Source organism: Apostichopus japonicus, chromosome 13 (assembly GCF_037975245.1).
Source record: "Apostichopus japonicus isolate 1M-3 chromosome 13, ASM3797524v1, whole genome shotgun sequence".
Classification (NCBI taxonomy): Eukaryota; Metazoa; Echinodermata; class Holothuroidea; order Aspidochirotida; family Stichopodidae; genus Apostichopus; species Apostichopus japonicus.
The window spans coordinates 20,731,011-20,752,239 of NC_092573.1; the positions used below are offsets into that span (position 1 = coordinate 20,731,011).

A 21,229-nucleotide genomic window follows, 5' to 3' on the forward strand; every position below is an offset into this window, starting at 1 on the left:
GTCTGGCTTGATGTCATACCCACCCACTAAATACCCTTTCTGTTTGCACTTTCATTTCCTATTGCCAGTTGAAGGTTGTTTATTAGAGGTTACCATAGTGATTGGATGGGGCTGCTTTTGTAATTGCTCTGTGTGTGACCTCAGTTCCCAGGTTGGAATAATAAGGTCAATGTTGCTATTTCAGTATGCAGTATGAAGCAACTGCACAGAGCAATATGTAAACCCCTCACTATGCAGTACAGTACTACATGACTGTATGTTATTCTTGATATATCCCATACTGGCATTCACTGTATGTTGACACTATGACAGGTAGCAGCATGCAGTTAGTGATGGTTGTGGGATACATTCATGTTTTCATAACTTCTAGCAGTATGGCTTCAATATGGCCTGGCAGTCAGTCAAATAATACAGTGTTTATATTGGATTGTTACTGTGGCTATGACAATATCATCATTTTGTAACTGGCTTCCTTGAGAGAAACTTCACAGTGACATATAACTTACCTGTCCCCACTTTTATGTGTCTGGAATACTGTTGTACTTAATCACATACATCCAAGTATTACATGTATGGAGAACCTTGCGGTCACACTTATTCACTCCATTAGTTTGGGTTTTGGTCACAGCATTGCATCCTAAATTCAGCTACCATATATTTCAGCATTATTGTTTTAAGATATGTACTGAAAGTGCTGTAGTGCCGTTACTACATTTTGGCTTACTTGCTATATTTTGATCAAGTTTCCAGAATCTACAATTTTTGGTTTCTAAAAAGTTACAGAAGTTGTCATAATCATGTTGAGCTTTTAAAAACCAAAATCAAAAATTTATGTGGCCAGCAAGGTGTATGGACTACTGAATCATTATGTGCAAGCATTAATGGAACCTAATCATATATACAGGTCTGTATGCTACCTTGAAGTTTTGCATGTTAAATAGTTAACACAGGTAGGGAGGACAAAGTGACTAATGAGAATCTTGAATCTTTCTGAGGTCTGTCCAAGTATTAACTATCTACACTGTTGACAAATCCCCAATCCTGCTCAGAGCAAACATAAAAAACAAAATATCTCGCCCATTGTATAATAGTGAATTTGACACCCAGTGTGGATGAGAGCAACTTTCCGTTAAATCTGTACTTGTACCATACTGTATTACCTGTAATATAACATGATTGTTTTGTGCTTCAAGTTCTGTTCAATTGAAAATAAAAATTTTTTTTTTGGGGGGGGGGGGGGATTCTTGGAATTTATATCAGTACTGCTCTGTAAAAGTTGAACAGATCTTCTAGTGGACACATCTATTGCTTTCACAGGTGTGTCTGACAAGACTGTCATTTGCGGGGATTGTTTTTCTGACAGCTGTCATAATTATAACCAATCGATTTTAATTTCTTACAATTTTTATCTTTGCAGGCAAAGGAAAGTACTTGAGAGCAGGAGTGCGGCAGATGATGAGAGGGTAAGGCCGTTCTGTCTTTTTTTGGGTGATTTCACCTCAAGTGAGACGAAGATGTGCGGGTGGGAAGGGGGGCTGGGGTGGATGTTAAGTCGGAAAGGAGCAAAAGAGGATGTTGACGTCTACAGTAATGACTTGGACATGTAGGACATTGTAAAATTGTGTCTTTGGATCGACATGTCTGTTTAAAAGCTGGTCAGCAGTCCATTGACATCTACGTTGGATTATTATGAAACTTATGACCTTGACTACAATAACTTAGCAGGACAACTGTCAAAATAACCAGTTTACACAAGTTACTGTTCGAGATCTCAGAAAAGTGATATCATTCCAGTACTTCCGTTGAAGAACATTGGACATTTGAAACTTGACAAAGTATCATCAAGGGGCTAGTGGCTTCCTGTCTTAATTAGTAACATTTTGAAGAATAGACGAACCACACCTACTGTACTGTAAGAGCAAACCCGGCCACCCTTGATGCTTAAGAGATCATTCCTCTTGGTCTAGGAAGTAGAAGCACCATTCGACTCGACCTTTCGCCGGGCGGCAAAAAATTAACAGCCTCCCACAGAATGGAAATAGTCAGTCGAACCAGGATGGATGCAATAGGCTTCCTTGTTTGTCAGACTCTCTCTTTTTAAAGGCTCCAAGAGGAACCTAGTTGTTCCAATTTCATTGCTCATGCTTGGGTAGGCAGAAGGAATGCATTTCTTGCTGTTGTGGTCACATCTCTCCTTTGAGGATGTTTTCTTCACATAGAATGCTCATTTATTTTATATGTCTGCAGTCGATTGTAGGTTTGCTTTTCAAGAGCTGGTAAACAAATCTGACCATTGGAGAAAGTATCGAGTGGGGCCCGTCCAATCGTAAGATGTTAGTAGTGGAGAGGGTTAGTACCGACCAGATTTAGAATGTGTCATGTAGCTAGGGGATAATGTCCTACAGACCACAAAAAAAAGTTTTATCTTACTAGTAACATGACATGAGTTGTGCAAAATACTCAGATGAGAAGAAAAAATAGCAGAGAAAAATAAGAGGTGTGACTTTAAGTCAGCAGACAGACAGACAACATTACAGACACATATATACTGACAGGTCTGACTGATGTGACAGTTTGCACAAGTGGTCATAGTGATGTCTCTTGATAGGGAAACTTTTCTTTTCAGCCTAGCCTTTTGTATCTATAGTCTCAGAGTATATTTATATGTGGGTTGTGGCTAGTTTCTTCATTTACTGTGACAGTGTGTACTGTATGGTCATAAAATTAAACAGACCATAGCATTGGGCAGGCTTGATTGTGGATGGTTGGCCATCCATTTTGAAAAAGGTATCCTCAGCTTTTCTGATACCAAAAGTATTGAATAAAAGGGGGAGGGAAAGGGGGGGGGGTGGTAACGAGATACAACACAGCAGGTAGGACACTATGAAATGAGGCAATTACTTTTCTATCCAACTTGATTTCAAAATATTCTTGATATTATAAACGGTACTTCCGTGAAATTAAATATGTGAAGTCACACACACTCACTCAGTTGTATGTTGAAAGTGATATTAGTTTATATCAGTTTAAATTTAATAGGATTAGTATCGCTGAACTGTTGATATTCAAGGATTTGCCCCTCGTCTTCGTCAGATTCAAGTTTCAGACTTTTCGAGTGATTTAGTTTACTAGGTCACAGGCAAGCAGTAGTGTAGGAATAATTACATGTACCTATAATGTACGATAGATGGTGAAGTACGGTAACTTCCTTGTTCAGTTAATGGCTTGGTGAAACAGGTGTGTGCATCTAGGAAGGAATTTGAGCCCCACTCCAAAGCTTGAGTGGATGGTTATCAGATGTACAACTATTTTGCTACAGATTAGTTTCCCTCTCCCCTTTTTTCCCCTTCTTTCTTGAGATGACAGTAGTACGTTAATTTTGGTGTAAACAAATTTTATTATTGAAAAATGTTAACATCTTTAAAAGTGATAACATGATAGCATTGTTCCCAAAATGTTTTTTTTATTTCATCACTTTGGAATGAGCTACTTTACTTTGGGGATGAGACTTGGATTTTCAAACAAACGTTGATATCATATTTGACTTTGCTCATTTACATGTATTATATATATATATTTTTAAATGAAGCCATAAATTAATACTGTGTGATGTGGCAGTCATAATGAAGTTTAAATGCAAATGCAGTTTGTGGAGGGACAGGAGGGCGGGGGATGTGTGTGGGAGGGGCTCTAGAGGAATGCAACTAAGACCGACCCAGAGCCAAAGAAATTTTGAACTGCTGTTGTATCTACTATGTATGTAACTTGTCTTGTGTAACTTGTCTTGTGTAACTTGTCTTGTGTAACTTGAAACATTTTTCATGGCATGTAAAATCACAGATGTCAGAGCTGGAAACCCAGGTGATGTCGTCCAAGACCAGTTTGGAGGACAGTGACCGGAAATACGATGAGGTATCAAATCCGTCGGTCACTGGAATGATTCAATGTTTCCAGACTGCTGTCTGCTTGCTTCTCCTGCATTTTAGTTTTTCGTTCCATTCTTTTATGCTTTTCGTTCCATTCTTTTATGTTTTCTGTTCCATTCTTTTACGTTTATTTTTTCTTCCCCCTGCCGTTTTTTTTCATTTCTCCACATCCGTTGTCCACCAACTAATCAAAACCTTTCCCGTGTCATATGCGTCGCCAGATTAGCGAGTTGGAATCAAAGGTTTCGACCACTAAGGAGGCTACGGAGGATAGCGAAAGGAAGTTTGAAGAGGTACCATTCTGCGCCCAAAAGGGACGGGGGAGGAAGGGAGGAGGGGAGGAGGGAGGGAGTGTGTGCGCAAACTGTTAAGTTGTTTGGTTGTGATGCAAGTCTTCGCTTCTGCTCAAACTTTTACGAGGAAGTATTTTACCTCCTTCAAAGTATTCTCAATTTTTCAGAAGAAATTACCCACAAAAGTATAAAATACAAAAAAAAAAAAAAAAAAAGGAAAAAAAAATCTATTCCTTATATAGTACTTTTCATGGTTTTTCACAGGTTCACGAAATGCACTGGTCATGCAGTGCATCTTGCATTTGAACATTAGTACAGTTAAGTGTGCATCATGGCCAGTGCAACTGTGACCAGTCTACCCAATAAAAATGTTGCCATAACTCTCGTTCGAACATCTGAACTGTCAAGCTTAGCGTCAAAGAAGTTAAAACAAGCCAAAAAAGAAACAAAAACACTTCGTATTCAGAAGAGTGGCATTTTGTGAGCATTTCTTTTGTTGGATAAATGAAGTGAGTTTGCGCAGAGGCAAGTCGGGAGTGATTCAGCACATCGGTTCTATCGCCATAGAGTCATCGTTCCCATCCTGCAGCCTTCGTATCGGCCCGTACGTAGGCATCACACCCTGGATTTGATCCGTGTCGATTCCTTGTCACTGCTAACAATGTTTTTGATTGCTGTGTTATTTTTGCATGTCCGTCTCGCCTTGCATGACCCTTTGGAGAAAAAAAAATTGTTTAGTGAGATAAAAGGAATAGAAAATGATTTAAAAAAATCCTCTCCCAGGTAATATATCAGGCCTAGAATTTCAATTGTATGCCACATGCTAGAAAATGCTAGTGCACACAAAATGTGTTGGCTAAAAATCAAATTTCCAAGTTAAAATTTTCAATTCGAAATTTATACAGACACAATCATTTTTTGCACTGGCAGAAAAATTGTTGGTGCCTCTTATGTTCTACTGACGAATATTGAAATTGACTGGCATAGTTTAGCCAGTAAAAAGCCTGAATTTCCCTAGCTTGTTTTATGATTAATTCATTCACATGAGAGGTCTTATTTAACAAAAATTTAGAAAAGAGGTGTGGGAGATTAAGTTCTGGTAATAGTCATGGAAAATTCCTGCTATTCTTCGGCATATTGACAATTTTGGTGTGTGACGGGGGGAGGTTGGGGAGAGGCGCAACATTGGGGGAGGGGGGTAACTGTTGAGTTATCAATGGCCTGTTGGGTCATGGAAAATGCTTAAAAACTGACGTTCTAATCTAAAATTTCATGAGACAAATAATCGTCTGCGTGTAAAATACTAAAAAGAATGTAGGGGGAGCTGGTTTGAGGATATTAAGGATACTAGTGAGGGGGGGCGGTAGGGGGGAGGGTGAAAGCTAAGTCGAGGCTGAGGCAGACATGCAAGGTTGGACTCAAAATTCTGAAAATTTTCCAAATTTCCCATGGCAGAGATTGCGAATGGGCCCTTGATTTCGTCGTGCTGTGGAGACGCTTGGTTAAGTAGGGCTCCCCGTTTGCTTGCATGACTCACTGTATGTTTTGATGACAGTGTGTGCTTTTTGTGTTTAAAATGTAATACGGTTATGATCATGCTCATAGCAGCTGAGAGATTCATGTCAACCAACACTTTACAACAATTTAATGATGAATGCAATTTCGAATGATCCCAATAAAGGCATCCATTGGTTCCAAAAGGAGCTCCAAAAAAAAGGTAAATTGTTTTCCTGGTAAATGTTCTCTGATACTGTATGTGTCAGACACCGTGATGGTCGAGCAGGCTAGTATTCTAGCTGCATATTCCCAAAAAAAACAAAAATAGAAAAATAAAACATGATTTTGAAGATTTAAAAAGACAGTTCCTGTAGTTGGTTGTCGGTGGATTTATCATGAATCCATCTTAGCAGAAAGAATTTCACGGAGAGTGGTTTGCCTTCTTCCAAAGGCCAGGGTCTTCCAAAAGCGAAAAATACAAATGACAAAACTGGCCAAGATTAAAACAGGTCATGAGATTCATTTGGTGGGCATGTTAGGTCTGTCAGCTGCCTAGAGCATTTGCCACTATCATGTTTTAGTTCATGTCATTTATCATACAGTAGCATTTCAATGATCAATATTCATTATTGTCTTTTTATATGTTTAAAGGGATATTCCGGTGACAGACATTGGTGGGGGAGGGGTGGGGGGGGGCTCAGAAAGTATATACCATATATTAGAACTATTGAAACCATGCTTTAAACTACTTGATATATGTACAGTTTATAAATTTGTTAAAATTGAATTAGGAAGTTGCGCATATAAAACACTAATTCAGGTGTGATACTCATATGAGCGGTTTATGGGGAACGAAATGTTGAGGATAGAATGGATTCAAGAAAATGAAGGGGAGGGGGGAGGGGGCATCGTAATTGCAATCTCAATTTTCAAACAACTAGAAATGTAGACCAAACTGTGAAAAATTTGTATCAATGATTTTGAAGTGATTGCTCTAATTGATTTGACTTTCTAGTCTGAATTTCAAGGCTTCATTTAAATGTAGATTTTCTGAAACAATGCTGGCTTACTTTGTTGAGGCATGATATTTACTTCGTTCCCCACTTACCTGTCTCCCCACAACCTAAGCACCGCATTCTACTGTGTCTAGTATGTTTTATAATTTACATATTATCATAACAAAAATATCAAACAAAGACCTTTTCACTTCTAAAAAGTTGTCATGATAATGGTGATGATGATGACAATGATGATGATGGCATTCAGGAATTTGTTGCCAGATACATTCATCAAATTTCACCAAATTTTGAAAGTCCACAATTTCACAGATAAAGTGTGCTCTCTTTTGGTTGTGATATTCACTTAGTGGCGCAAAATTTCAAATCTTTATGGAACATTCTAGCTTCTGTCACCGGCATATCCCTGTAACATTCTCAATGTTATAATCACTGAGATTTTATATCACTCTTCGAATGTTTAATAATATCGATGTTTAAGGATATAACATTATTGTCATAGACCACATCGAGCAATTTAATCTGACCATCTAACTATATAATTTCTATATTTGAGAACCCGGACTTCAAATCAAAATAGTTTTAAAGTACGAAAGAGACTTTCAGGTATGATTTTGAAAAGCAATACTAACGAAAGTAAAACTTGCTATAAAAATATTCTTGCAATTTTTAAAAAAAGATTAAGGGAAATTTGAGAACACTGAACGAGATTAAAAAATAGGCATTTGGTTACCGATTACCTATATCCTGAATTGCAAGATGGTATTGCGGACTATTATTACCATAGCAACTGTCCGCCAATAAAAAACAATGAAAGAAAAACCATTCTGTTTTCACTCTCCCCTTAGGACTCTTTATGATCAAACTTTCCTATGATATTTTATAGTCAATTATTGTTCAAATATGGGATGACGTTTTTGAAGGGCATTGTTTTCTGTGTCAGTAGTTATAGGTTGATTAATCGTATACAGTGTCAAGTCTTAAAAAAAAAAAGGTTCCCCAAATTTTCTGGAAAGGTTATTTGTGTGCTAATTCTTGAGCTGGCTAAATATTTAGAACGTTTATTAAACATTGGGTTTATATGTCAAAGTAAGGTTGCAGTACAGTGGGTCAAATTTAGGTAGAATGTTAAGATTTATTTACAAATTGAGAAAACCTAATTAAAAATAATTGATTTTCGACTACAACTCAAAACGATTGCCAAATCCCATGAATTTCTCTTAACCTATTGCAATAACTGACCACCTAACATCTACAATCTACAATTCAAATAGAAGAAAAATAACTTTAAAAAAATAAAACTGAAAGTAAATAATTAAGTAGAAATTCAAAATCAGCTGCTTTAAGGATGACATTAAGGAAAGGTGTGTCTAAAATACCTATTGAATTGAGACCTTTTCCCCCAAACGTTGAAGATGATGGTCATGATCTAAGTTAGAAATACTGTATTTAGGTGGGCCTCCTTTGCTTGACTACTCAACCTTATCTGCTAGTGTGTTCTCTCACGATATTTTGTCCATTCCTTGTAACACTATCTGACTCTAGGCTTCTCGTAAGCTGACCGTTACAGAGGAGGAGCTTGCACGGTCTGAGGAGAGGTCAGCAGCCTTCGAAAGGTAAGAGCAACCACCCTCTGTTGAAATTCTTTTGTATGTATGTATGTATGTTTGTATGTATGTAATGTATCTGTGTATGTATGTATTTTAGATCCTCCTTGCAAGCAGGAACTCGCGATGAAGCCATCATTGGGTTATCAAAGCGGCAAGCTGACTGAAGTCAGTCTCTTAGATTCATATTTTAACGTCCATGATTATGAATAGTCAATTGTCAACAACTCTGTAACTGGACGACATACATTAATCTTGGAGTGACTCGACTTCTATCAATCAATGATTCAAAATCCCAACAGATAAATTTAGAATAAATTGATAAACCAGCTTTAGTTGTGCCGTGGGGGTTGAATGGAGAATTTTGGAGGATAATAGTTCGGGGAGAGGTTAATTTTCCGATCGGTATCTGATGTAAAACCGAAGTGTGTTGACATGAGGAATGAAGTCTCCCAAGCTGGGTGTGAGACTCCTGGAGTCTGCGCTCCACGCTTGGCCCAGATGTAAAGTGTGAACAGGGCCCCCCTAAATTTGCAACAGTTCTTTTATGCTACAGGCATGCAGAGAAGTACTTTTGCCTTCTAATGGGTCGGGTACCCTCAGTTTTGTCAATACCAGGAAAAGAAGTTTAAACAGTACAGGAACGGATATAGGAACAAATTGGTTTTGATTTTGCAGCCAGGTTCTTGTTCTGTTGTGTGATTAGGTATATACCTAACCAAAGAAATTGAATCAAGATATTAAATCAATCGAGGGATTGATATGTTCCTAACACTGAGAGTTTGTTTTCCTCTAGAAACGTGTTTTCTTATAAATGATAGACCTGTACCTAATGTCAAGGCGTGTTCACTAATATATTTTCGGGGAAAATTGGAAAATGTCTTCCGACATCCCAACAGTAGTAAAGCGAAGCGACAAAATACAAAGTTATCTTTCGGAAGGTGGTATTGCCATGTGAGCACAGTATATTAAACGATAAATATTTAAACTTCGTTGATATCATTTTGATCGACAGTTCGCTTAGCCAAATGAAAGAGGAGCTCCACCAGTTGCACAACAATGTCAAATCCTTGGAAGCCCAGGAGGAGAAATTTACCGAGAATGAAGAAATGTATGAAAAAAAAGTCAGAGACTTGGAGGATAAACTCAAGGTGGTAAGTTGCTCTTAATCTTCCTTCCTGAGGTTTTAAGATCCTCTGACAGGAATGTGATCCTGGTATGGGATCACAGGATCATAACTTTGGATCAGGTTTTGATGTATTGAGTTTGAACTGTTCATAATCTGTTGAGGGAATCTTTGTGATGGTTGTCGGTGTGTTTTGTGAATGTGACACTTTGACTTGTAAATACGACAACTCGAGATACACACGGTTGAAATTTCCTTCATATGTGTGGTAAGTAGATCCGACTGCGTAAATTTAAAAGAGTTGTGTCGTTTTCTCTCAGAAGTCAAATGTCGCTGCTGGGAACTAAACATTTGGTATAAAGGGTGCCAGGGCTGAGAGGGAGGAGAGGAGGTGCGAGCGAGGATAAATGAGATTTGTGATGCAGTCGAATAAATCCAGCCCGCGGAAATCACACCCCGTAGATCTCACAGTATATATTTGAGACGTTTGGAATGATCAGTTCGGAAACTTCTGTTATCGTTCTTGTGTGGTGTAATTGAGGTGTAATTAGATATACCATGTGGACTGGTGCTCCACCCGACGATGAGAGAGCTCCTCCCTTAATGGTACCTGTTTGTTTTCCTTCCGTAGGCCGAGGATAGGGCAGACATTGCTGAGGAGTCTTTGAAGTCACTAAAGACATCACTAGACCAGTTGGAAGGTTTGTATTCTCAGCATTTTGTGTACTTAACACCGTGTCAACTTCATGATAATTCATTATACAAAGATTACAGGTCCTCTCTCTCTTTAGGAGGGAGGGTTAAACTTCAAGTGTTGTTTATCAAGCTATCTATCTACACATTGTCCCACACACGCCTCCTATCCAGGAAAGGACAGTCATTAACTGTTTTGAGAAGTTATGTGAGGAATGTTAAATTGAACTCATAAATATAAATATATATATAGCATGGGAACAGAGAATAAGCTAAGGTCACAAGGGGGGGGATAATCAGTTTCGATTTGTCACTCTGTGACAGCGAGGGGAGCTATTCTACATGTATATTTTTATTAAAATGGTGGGGGAGGTGGGAGGGGGAGGGACAAACCATACTGTTGTTGTCCCTTGTGCCATGTATTCATTCAGACAATATTATAGATGAATCCATCCAATTTGTTATAGTACTCAACCAGGATAATTTTTACATGAACAAAATTCCCATAATTCCCATAATTGGGAAATGGTTTGAAGTTCAGACATGATGTCCAACATTCCTCTGTCATTTAAAAGTATGGTAGTTCTTGTAGTAGTTACCATGGTTACCGGTGCTCCTTTGATAAACTGTGTAAGGCCTGCAGAAATTTCAAAAAATGGTCTACAGCGCCATCACTGCGGTATATTAATACAATGCTTGATAGGTTCATAAATTTGCGTGTGCACTTTTGTGTGCATAAGGTGGTATGTATCTGTCATAATCTTCGCTGCAAAAGAAATATCAACTCATCTGATCACTTCTAGGATTGTAAAATGAGAATTTTAATTGACAGATCTTTGATGAGATTTCTTGCACCTGGTTTTGGAAAGTAAATTTTACTTTAAAAAAAAAGAAAAAGTAGAAAGGAAAAAATAGAAAAGAGATGAGAAACAGACCATCTCTTATCCTGAAAATGGTAGAACTGCACTGAAAGACAGAAACTTGTAAAATGAGCTAATTTTTGGGAAGATATATTGAGTAGCTTAAAATCAGTGAAAAAAAGCTTCATTTTAATATGCCAATCCAGCTTTAAAGTCTCTATTGAGTCACACTATCAAAAATCCACAATTGGCAGAAAATATTTGAATTCATGGAGTACTGGAATTTGTGTAGACTGCAAGAAAGATGAGTTAACCTGTGTTACTAGTGAGTTGTTTATAACAAGAAGAAGAAAGAAAGAAAGAAGACACCCTTGAATAATGTAGTAGTTCAGTGAGTTGTATTGTATGTTGCTGTGTTAGTACAGTTACTGCCTTAGCCTATCCTTTTGCATATATATATATATATATATGTGTACATGTTTATTATTGATTGATCCCTCTTGAATGAACAAATTACAATGTTGTATCAATGTAGTACTCAGAAGAGCTTGTTATTTACATATTGAATGTCTGGGCGAGTTTTTTTTTCTCTCGCCAATGTGAGAGCTACCATATTTTTGCGTTTTGCATCACACATGAAAGTAAAGAAAGAACCGTCATATGTATCTGCAGGTTATAAATAATATCACATCGGTCGATTGATTAGTTCTTCTCTCTCGGCTGCCGTCGATATTATTCTGTTTCCCGTGTCAGTTTTGTCAGAGTCATGATAGTTATTGAAGAGTTAGCAAGCCAGTCAGGGCGGCATGATGAAAATGTCTGACGATTGTAATCGATTCGACGTGTGTCAAATAACAGACAGAACGTTTGCCCAATATAAAAATGTTGTATTTGAGCTTTGCACCTTACTGCATGGATGTGAGTTTAGTTATTTGGAGTGTTCTAGAGGCATCTATTTCTCTGTGTTGTTGCATGTAAAACAAGAGGGACAACTGTACTCTGTTTCGTTTTCGTGTTTGTGGCAGCGGGGCGTGTTTGAAGAATTATCCCCGGGACGGTATCTGTACGCTGCCGTAGTCCTCTTGATTACGATTTGTTTGTCAGTTTTCAATAACAAACAAGAGTTGGCTTGTTTGACCAAGTCTCGATTATCAACCTGCATGGGAGAAAGGTCATATCTTTTCATTCTTTACACTTAACAAAAACCCACCACTTTTGTGTGACTTGTGTACATTTGCATGGGTTTGATTTGCACGGGGGGACCCAACACAAGTTTAGTAGACCGTGTACAACCTCTAACTGCCACACGTGGTATAGTAGGAATATCAGTCACAAAAAAAAGGGGAGGTGGTAGAATTCGGTGACAGCCACAAAGTTCAAACTCGTTATGAATCAGTGTTTTATCAGAGAGAGCGCCCAGGAAACTGCAAATGTTGACTCAGATAAGCATGGTTGCACTGTGACCTTACTGTACGGAGCAAAGTTTAATGCCAGTGAATCCTAACGGAAGTACTGTGAGTAATAGATAGGAAATCCTATGAGGGATTATTCTTATTGTTGTTTAACTCCTTTTACAATTTTAAAGGCGGGGGAGGAGTGTTGAGGCAAGATGTGAGGGGGGAGGGAGGGTGGTGGGGGTAAGGGCATAGGAGCAAGAGTAGTGAAGCATGAAAGCATGATTTTTTTTTTAGCTACTTTTGTTTTGTGTTGTTTACCCACAACTGAAAATCATAACAAAGTTTTGCTATCCTGCAACCTATCTCTATTTTGAGATCCTCCAATCACAGACAATCCACATTGTAAACATATTGTAAAGGTTGTAGTCAACTTGAGATATGGTATAAAATGCTTTGCATAAATTTAGCTTTCACCTTTGGTAGTTTCATTACACTGTAATACTACAGAATGTTGTCTCATCATCAAGGACAGCATCTTTTTCCCCTATCCCATGCCCCAACCTTAAAAAAAAATCTGTCACTCTTAATATGTGACATGATTAGGTTAAGGCATGGCTTGTGTAATTATTTGATTTCTTTTGGGTGGGAGAGGGGTAGGTCGAGGGGAGTAAGTACGCCAACTTCCTTTAAATTTGAATCGGAAAGGGATATTTCACAGAGCATAGAATCAATAAAATTTAACCTTTACGAACCTTTACGAAGCAAAAGATAATTCAATAAGTTTTTTGAAATGTCTTCATGAAATTCATGTCATTGATTCCAACTAACTCATCCACCCTCCTACTACTCCTTCACGAATTGTCTGCCAGTCTTGTACCATTTATGATATTGGATGTAGTTTTGCAAGTTTTTTGCTTTGTTATGATAATAACACAGTTATTAACACTAAACAAAAGAACAACCAAAAACAAAACAAAAACATCAGAGACAGAAGGAAACCCCCCTCCTCGGGCCTGGATGGATTCCCAGCCAACGGATGGTAAGGAATAAACATCTTTCTCATCTTTTTTACTGTTCCTCTGGTTACAAATAGGGTCGATATCAATTATTATTCGCTCCTCTTAAGATATTTACGGGGATTGTACAACAATATACTTTCGAACGGTAACGGGGGTTATGGGCGAGAAAGGTTTGTCATTTCTGGAGTCCTGAATGTTTAGTTCGTCTTGGCATTTGCTACCAATTTCAGATTTGGTATTTTACTGTACTCATTCTCTGAGCAAAATAAATTATGTCATGTAAGACAAGTAGTCCCAAACCCCTCCCCCTCCCCCTCCCCACCCCAAAATGGAAAGCAAAAGTAAAGTCACAGGATGTATATGGAGATGATCTCACTTTTTGTTTTTGCAGAATATTTGTCTCGATGACATCGCATACCTCTTAATGTAGCAAGAATTTATTTGACTCGATACTTAAAACATGCAATTTATGTGGTGATGTATGCATGCAGTACAGAATCTCGAATTGAGAACCCCTCCTCGCCTTACGAGTATGAACTGAATAGTGAGACCATTATATGCTGGTACAACGATTATCTTTATATGAAATCTCCATGTACAGTACTGTGAGTAGTTTCACATGCTTTCCATATATTACCACGTGACAGAAAATTTCTGTTAGCATTTAATAGCACTTCAATGTTTCTAATGGACACTGTGCATAGAATTTAAAGCAATCGGTCTGCATTGGATCGCAAGAACTTTCACAACTGCAGCTCATCAGCTGATAAAACCAAATTTTGTTGCTTTAATTTTTTTTTAGTGAAATAAACATTTTGGGTCCAGGTTTATCTCATTCGCGAAAGTATCTGTGTGAGATAATTGGCTTGATTCTTTTGTTAATTGTTGGTAGCTAGCTTAGAGTGTGAATAAAACAATGGGACAGGCTGATTTTTTTGATCTGTGACATTGATATTTGATTAATGTCCTCTTGGTAAAAAATTGTCATCGAGTGCAGAGTGTTGCTTTAAATATCTGCTGCATAATTTATAATCCAATAAATTTCAGTTTTTAGCGTTGTTGACAGAGCCTTTGCCCGGCCTTCCGATCTTTAAGTAGCAGTACTTGTAGGGCGGTTCTTTAAACAAATATATACCTTATGTAAGTATTTAAACCAAAAATGGAGATCCTTAGAAAGAATGAAAGGAGGAACAGGGTTCTAAGCTGACAAGAATGTATGTAAATATTCAGGAGTACACCAGGATTTTTCATCTCAATAATATGGTCTGTTTCTACAGTACGTTACATACAATGTACATGCGTGTATTTTGATTTGCACTGGTATCAAATGATGTGGAATACCTGCTGTGAATGGTAACATGTTGTTGGAATTCTTCCTTGTGAATAAACAAGATCCTTCCAAAACCAGTCAGAGCAAAAAAATTAAGAGATTCACCGTACATATACTTGAATTCACATTTGTTAAAAAACTGTTATTTATACATGTGTGCTTTACCTGGATAGCAAACCAAAATTTAAAAAATCTTTCAGTTGAAATTTTTTAGGCGCAGTGGGTTTCAATTGCTTTTTGTGGAGAAGGAAAGGAGGAAGGGAGATGAAGGGAGATGAAGGGAAGGGGGAATGGAAGTGTTTGTTAAGGAAGGTTATGCCATTGGTTGGTTTTTTACTTGGAATGCAAACGGTCAGCTGGTCAAGTCAACCCTCATCAATTCGTCTCCCGCAAAATGTTTGTTTGGTTTCCCGCAAAAGAGAACTTAAGAGAACATAAATTGTCAAACTATTTTCCTTACTGAAGGGTGGTATTGCCATTAATTTGATAAGAGAGACAAGTGATAATGGTTTTGTTACAGATGAATTGTGGTTTCAGTTTTTTTGAAGGACATTTTATGACTCAGAAATATGCCTTTCCCCTCTCTCTTTCCCCTTCACATTAAAGCTCTCCGAGGTTTCATTAGTTTTATTTTAGCCGTGACTCATGGACGAATGTGTGAAAGTCACTGTGTTTGTGTATTTACAACAGAGGTGTCTGTAATCCAATACTGCAACTAACTGCATTAATGTCAGCTGAACTCAGCTCCACCCTCGTAGTCTGTGCAATATCGTTAAGATCAGGATTTTAAGAAAATTTGTCCATCTGTGCGCATCATTGCAATTTCTTCCTTGTGATTCCTTGTGAGTGTGTTCCAAACGTAAACGTGGTGTGGGAAGATTAGAGCGATGGGATTGGTCAGCTTGGTAATTGTAATAACAATTGTGTGGTACGTGTGGAAAGCTATTAAACATCGCTGGAATTAGAGATCTTCAAACCCAAAAAGGAAAGGAAAACCCCCCCGTCAAGAAAATAGTAGAATTTCAAATGTCGCAGCTGTCTGTTCACATTTCTCCCCGTGGCAACGTGCAAGATTTGACAAAGGCGGAAAGTAGTCTGCGTTTGACGGATGCGCAAGTTTCAGGGTTTTGACATTGGGAGAGTTTACAGGGTGTCCAAGAGCTCTAGGTAATATATTATTGAAGTCTATGACCAGCTGATGTCAATAAGGTTTTAAGAAAAGAAGCCATTGATAACAATTTATAGTTGGACTTGCATGAAAGTTGAGGATGTATGGATGGGAGCCACCAATTGGGGTTGGGGGAGTAGGGGGGGGGGGTTGCAGAGGATGGACATATAGAAGAAATAGCTTTTGGCATTTTCATGATTTCAGCATGATCCTGTAGTGACTTTTAATGTTATGAGTTAAATATTGACCAAAGGGAAATTTGTTCTTCTTTTGGTATAAAGAATATCTTAAGCTCTACTTAAAATATAGGTCCCATTTCCTCAGTATAAATTGGGTTGCAGAAAACCTTTGGTGGCAAACGTTTTGAAATGAAATGATTTCTGCTATAAGTCACCTCTAGAAATGCCAGTTTGTGTTGGATTTGATGTCCGAATTTCTGTTTCCTCCCCCACCCCCTCCTCCCCTGTTCCGTACCAAATCTGACATTCCACAAGATAATCCACATTATTTCATTTCATTCCGTGGACATTTATACAGCCATTTCTTGTCAATTCCTTGTAAAAATGTAGTTACAACTCGTTCAAACTCAGTTTTGCTCAGACATTTTTGGTCCATTTTGGTTGTTAAAATACTTCTGTAGTAAAGACTTGATTTTGTTGTGGCTTCTGAGTTAACCCGTGTGAGAGATTATCGAATGAATTTGTTATCGCACATTCCCTGGCTTGTTATGTATACAGTTAACCTCTCTGCTTATGTAGAAAATATGTAGAGCAAAGATAGATACAATTGCAACAATGGCGCAGTCAGGTACAACAGGTTCATTGTTGGTGGGATGTTGACTTGACTATATAACATTACGATGCTATATCTATAGTGTAGTACATGCATGTGTACTAAATCAATATATGTAAGGATAGAATGATCACTTGCAGGCGTACAAAACCACCACCGTTGTTAGACAGGAAGCCAAAGAGACTTTGTATCATGCCAAGTGCTGTAGGCGTATAGTACCTTGGTTTATGTGTTTAACTGACATTTACTTTATGGTAGCTGGATGTCGATACTAAAGCAATATAAAGGCATAGACAGGGGTGCCTGGGCACAATCCATACATGGTCATGCATTATAATAGGTTACAGATAAACTGTGCAGAGAGAGTGTACTCACGTAATAAGTAAATGGTGGGGGCTTTGTTACGTACAGTAGGGGGTTTGTAACGTTCACCCTGCATGAAATGTGGCGGTGGCGGTCGTCCGAAGAGACGGTTACTGTACCAGGATGGTACACAGTATGGTGCGTGGTGATGGCAGTTGCCACCCTGCCCTATGTGCACAGGGTGTGATACTGAGTCTGGCATGTTTTGATCAGAGTGGAGAAATAGTACAGCACTCGCAGGTATTGTGAGCTTGGGAAACTTTGGGTTATATTGTCTGGTCATTGCTACTGTATGTAGATTGTAAAATGAATATTCATGTCTGGTCATTGCTATGTAGATTGTAAAATGGATAGTCACCAACAAAGCTATTACTCTGGAATTATGATAGGTTGGTATATATAGGCAGTAGTGTGTTGTGTGATGCTGGCAGCTACCAACTATTTTGGGTTCTTCGGGAAAAATATATTCTGTGTACTGGTTTTTTTATATTTTCTGCTTCCAGCTTTGAACAAAGGCTGAAATGATCTTGCTGCAAGCTACTGCTGATCTTTTCCCTCTCCCATCACAGCGCCTTCCCTTTCTCTCATCTCTCCCCACCCCCCCATCCTCTGCACGCTTAGTTGTAGCAAAGGTAATTCTAGCCAGTTTGATGAAAGTTAAGTTTGCAGTTACTGTTTTTTTTCCTCGTCAGTTGTACTTTACATTTTCTGTCTTCTGATAGTTGTAAGATTATCTCCCCGACTATTGTTTTGCTTCAAGCGTCTATCGAACATCTGCTGTCAAATATGGTATGTACTACCTCATTATATTCACCAGATAGTCCGACCAAAGTTAAAGCAGCTGATTGTTCTTTCCATGGTAACATCTCTCGACATGTGTCCTACTTATAAATTTTGGAATTTATACTGGAATAAAGAAATTTTGAAAAATTTTGAAAAAAAGAAAATTGAAAAATTGACACACATTTTCACTTGGGCACAAGATGTAATTCTACCCCTGTACGATTGAATGTACTGCAGATTTCAAATTCCAGAGAAAAAACATTTCCTTTTTCATAAGAGACATGAGCACTTAGCGTAGGCTTGCCAACGAATCTTGCCAGTCTCCAGTGTACCAACGCCTTTCCTCTTCTTCGTATGTGAATGAGAGACATGAATGCAAAACCCCCATGATACCAGGGACAGCTAATTGACAGCTTGTTTAATACACCTCTCTTGGCAGAGGGGAAACACTAATTGGTCATAGCGGCCCGTTTAAAAAAGATTGCACCTCGTAGGAAGTGAGATGGTCTCCTTTCAGTTGTCAAGGGCAACCAGCTGCTTTAAGTTTAATTGTTTCCATGGTAATGCACATTTGTCAAAAAAGCGCTGCAAATATAAATCTTTGAAGCAGTCAGAATTGGCTAGAATGATCTCCCTCTTCTCCCCCTATTTCCATCTTCTCCCCTCCTTTTCTCCTGTCACCCCTCTCCCTAGCATCATTGGTGTCACCATCCCTTTGCAAGACTCAAAACTCTCCGTTAGCACCCAACTTACTGTTGTATTTCTTTACATACAACTGCATGATGCACAACTGTACAAGGAATTGTCATTGGGTTTGAAAGTTGAAGCCGTCATATCCTTCCACATGCGACATTCAAGATGCTCATTTTTTCACTCTGAGATGTCTTGCAGAATGTAACATTATTAAACCACTGGTGAAGAAATTCAAAAGTAGAGGACAAATTGATGTCTCTGTTCCAATTATTTTAAACAGTTGAACTTTGTGGCTGGCTATCTGTGACATCCCTCTAAAGACCAGATATTTGATGGTAAAACCACTCTTAAACAGCATTGCAACAAATATGATCAGAATACTTTTGCCTAGAAAGATTAGGGAAGGGAAGGAAAAGAGTTTTGCGTCAATGCTGAAATTTCTTCGGCTTCTGACTGGGATCCAGAGAAAGCTATAAATTATAATATCTAATTTGTCTTGCATGTTTATGTTGTAGATGTTTTTTGGCTGTTCCCTTTATTCTGAATGCTTGATGTTAAAATTTGTGAAATCCTCTCCCCCCTCCCCCTCCCCTGCTATTTATTTCAGTTTTCATTGCCTTGCTTTAAAAGAGCATTCAGCATTGCTGGACAAGCCATCAAGAAGTTTATCAAAAGGTTGTCCTCAAATATCACCCTTTCATGGTCTAACATATAAAAAATATATTCAAAGAAGCGATTACATCATCCTCTCCCTTCCCCCCCCCATTCCCTCCCCCTTACCCCTCTCATTGGGTACTGTCATCTTAATGTTCCAAGGTGAATATTCTTTGACCAGTTTGTGCAGTCAGTCATCTGTTTGGGGTCACCGTGGGGTCAGAACAGTTATGAAGGCTGTATTTAAAACTATATCAACTGTTGGAATGTGGTGAAGAATGTTGTTTCCTAAACTAGGATGGAAAAAAAGGTTTGATTGACATTCAAATTTGATAAAAAATAATACACAAAAATACACATTCAAGTTGATGTGACCTTAAACTGAGAAAATTCCAAATTTTTGCTAAATAGAAATATTCTTGTTTGACTTTAGACAGACAGACAGACATATAACACATATCTGGCTGTTGATATGTGTGAATCATGTTATGCTAGGGACACTGCATAGTTTACTGTTTTTGATATAATCTCCAACTAATATTAATGTGGTTTAGTACTTTAGTCTATTTACATAGAGCTGTTGTATATCAGACAAAAAGCACACAATAGATCATAAATACACACCAATGCAAGATGCTTTGTTTGATTGATGGTTTGTTTGTTGTACCCACTACCATGCTTGTCTTCCCCCCCCCTCACTTGTCTCCCTCTCCCCCCCTCAATCCCCCAATTCTGTAGCCCAGGTCGTGGGTAGTCTGCCTCGTCAATAGAGTTTCATCGTGGAATACTTCAAAGATTTCATTGAGTTTCCTCAATTTTAGTGAAGTGAAAGCACAGTCTAGAATAGGGGAAAGCTATGACTAATTTTTTTGGTCGCAAGGTCATGAACAGGTAACAAAAATGAGAAAGGGGTGAGGGATTAGGGTTGGGTGGGGGGGGAGGAGGGAATACTATGAGAGGGGAATGAATAGTAGGCCAAGGAGAGATAAGAAATCTAATGCAGAAAAAAGTGAGTGTACAATGGAGCAGCTTATAAGGATAAACATTACATTATTACATTATAATCAACAAAATCATTGATGATACAGGTAGGAGGTGCTAACAGGCATTACTTTCTTGTCATCCATGTTGAATCTGTGAAGTTGAAAATCTATACATTTGATTGACCACTATGAACTGGGGTGATATGTTGACCATGTGAACTTTGACAATTTTAAGAAGAAAAAAACATGATGATATCACTTTCATCAATTTTTCTTTTGGTCCTAAATGTGGTATGAATAATGTAATTACTGATGTTGTCTGCTGCTCATCGATGAATTCTTTTCTTTGTTGCCTAGACAGAAATTATCACTGGTAGGGATTTCTTGGAAACTGTACTTCCCCCCATATATATATATATATATATATATATATATATATATATATATATATATATATATATATATATATATTTGTCTGTGGTGTTCCACGAAATAGTTGGTCAAACAAAATGATCAAAAAGATATTGTAGAATGATCAGTCAGTGGCCTATGTGCATTCCTACTGACAGAATTGACACACCCAAATTTGAACAATGTTGTCAGTATCTAGTCTAGTCTCCGACTGTGGTAAAGGATAATGAGATCACAGAGTGCCTAAATACCATGTATATACATTATGATCCCTGCCTGCCTGTGTGTGGTTAACTTCCCACACAGTTAACAACCAGGCACAGGTACAAATGCTTTGCATTCCTGACATAGCTTGTAAGTTAAGCCACTGGGTGTAAATTGTTTGTACTATCAAACAACTATCTGGGGGTTATTTAGTAGAGGGGGCTGTACACTTTTAAGCTTGATGGTAGGTTGGAAGTGTATGAAATAATATGTGTGTCATTTGAGTGACAGTGTTTTAACTGTATATGTGAGTGAGTGAGTTACTGTGTGAGCATATTCATGCTCATCAACCATTTTAGATTTTACATTGTACAGTGTCTATAACTGAAATAAATTTCTCAAGTGATAATTTAC

At 38.1% G+C, this 21,229-nt stretch overlaps 1 protein-coding gene across 4 annotated transcripts in view; it reads left to right on the forward strand.

Annotated features, from left to right (window-relative positions):
• Positions 1-21,229, forward strand: part of LOC139978676 (uncharacterized) — a 47,645-nt gene that overhangs the window by 22,585 nt on the left and 3,831 nt on the right. For 3 of the 4 annotated variants that reach the window (XM_071989073.1, XM_071989071.1, XM_071989074.1), the window contains 5 exons: positions 1,418-1,463; positions 3,841-3,912; positions 8,278-8,348; positions 9,355-9,493; positions 10,097-10,166. In XM_071989073.1, coding sequence (XP_071845174.1) covers positions 1,418-1,463; positions 3,841-3,912; positions 8,278-8,348; positions 9,355-9,493; positions 10,097-10,166 — 398 coding nt within the window. Of the gene's footprint in view, positions 1-1,417; positions 1,464-3,840; positions 3,913-4,147; positions 4,220-8,277; positions 8,349-9,354; positions 9,494-10,096; positions 10,167-21,229 lie in introns of all 4 variants that reach the window. The other variant, XM_071989072.1, reaches the window with a different exon arrangement.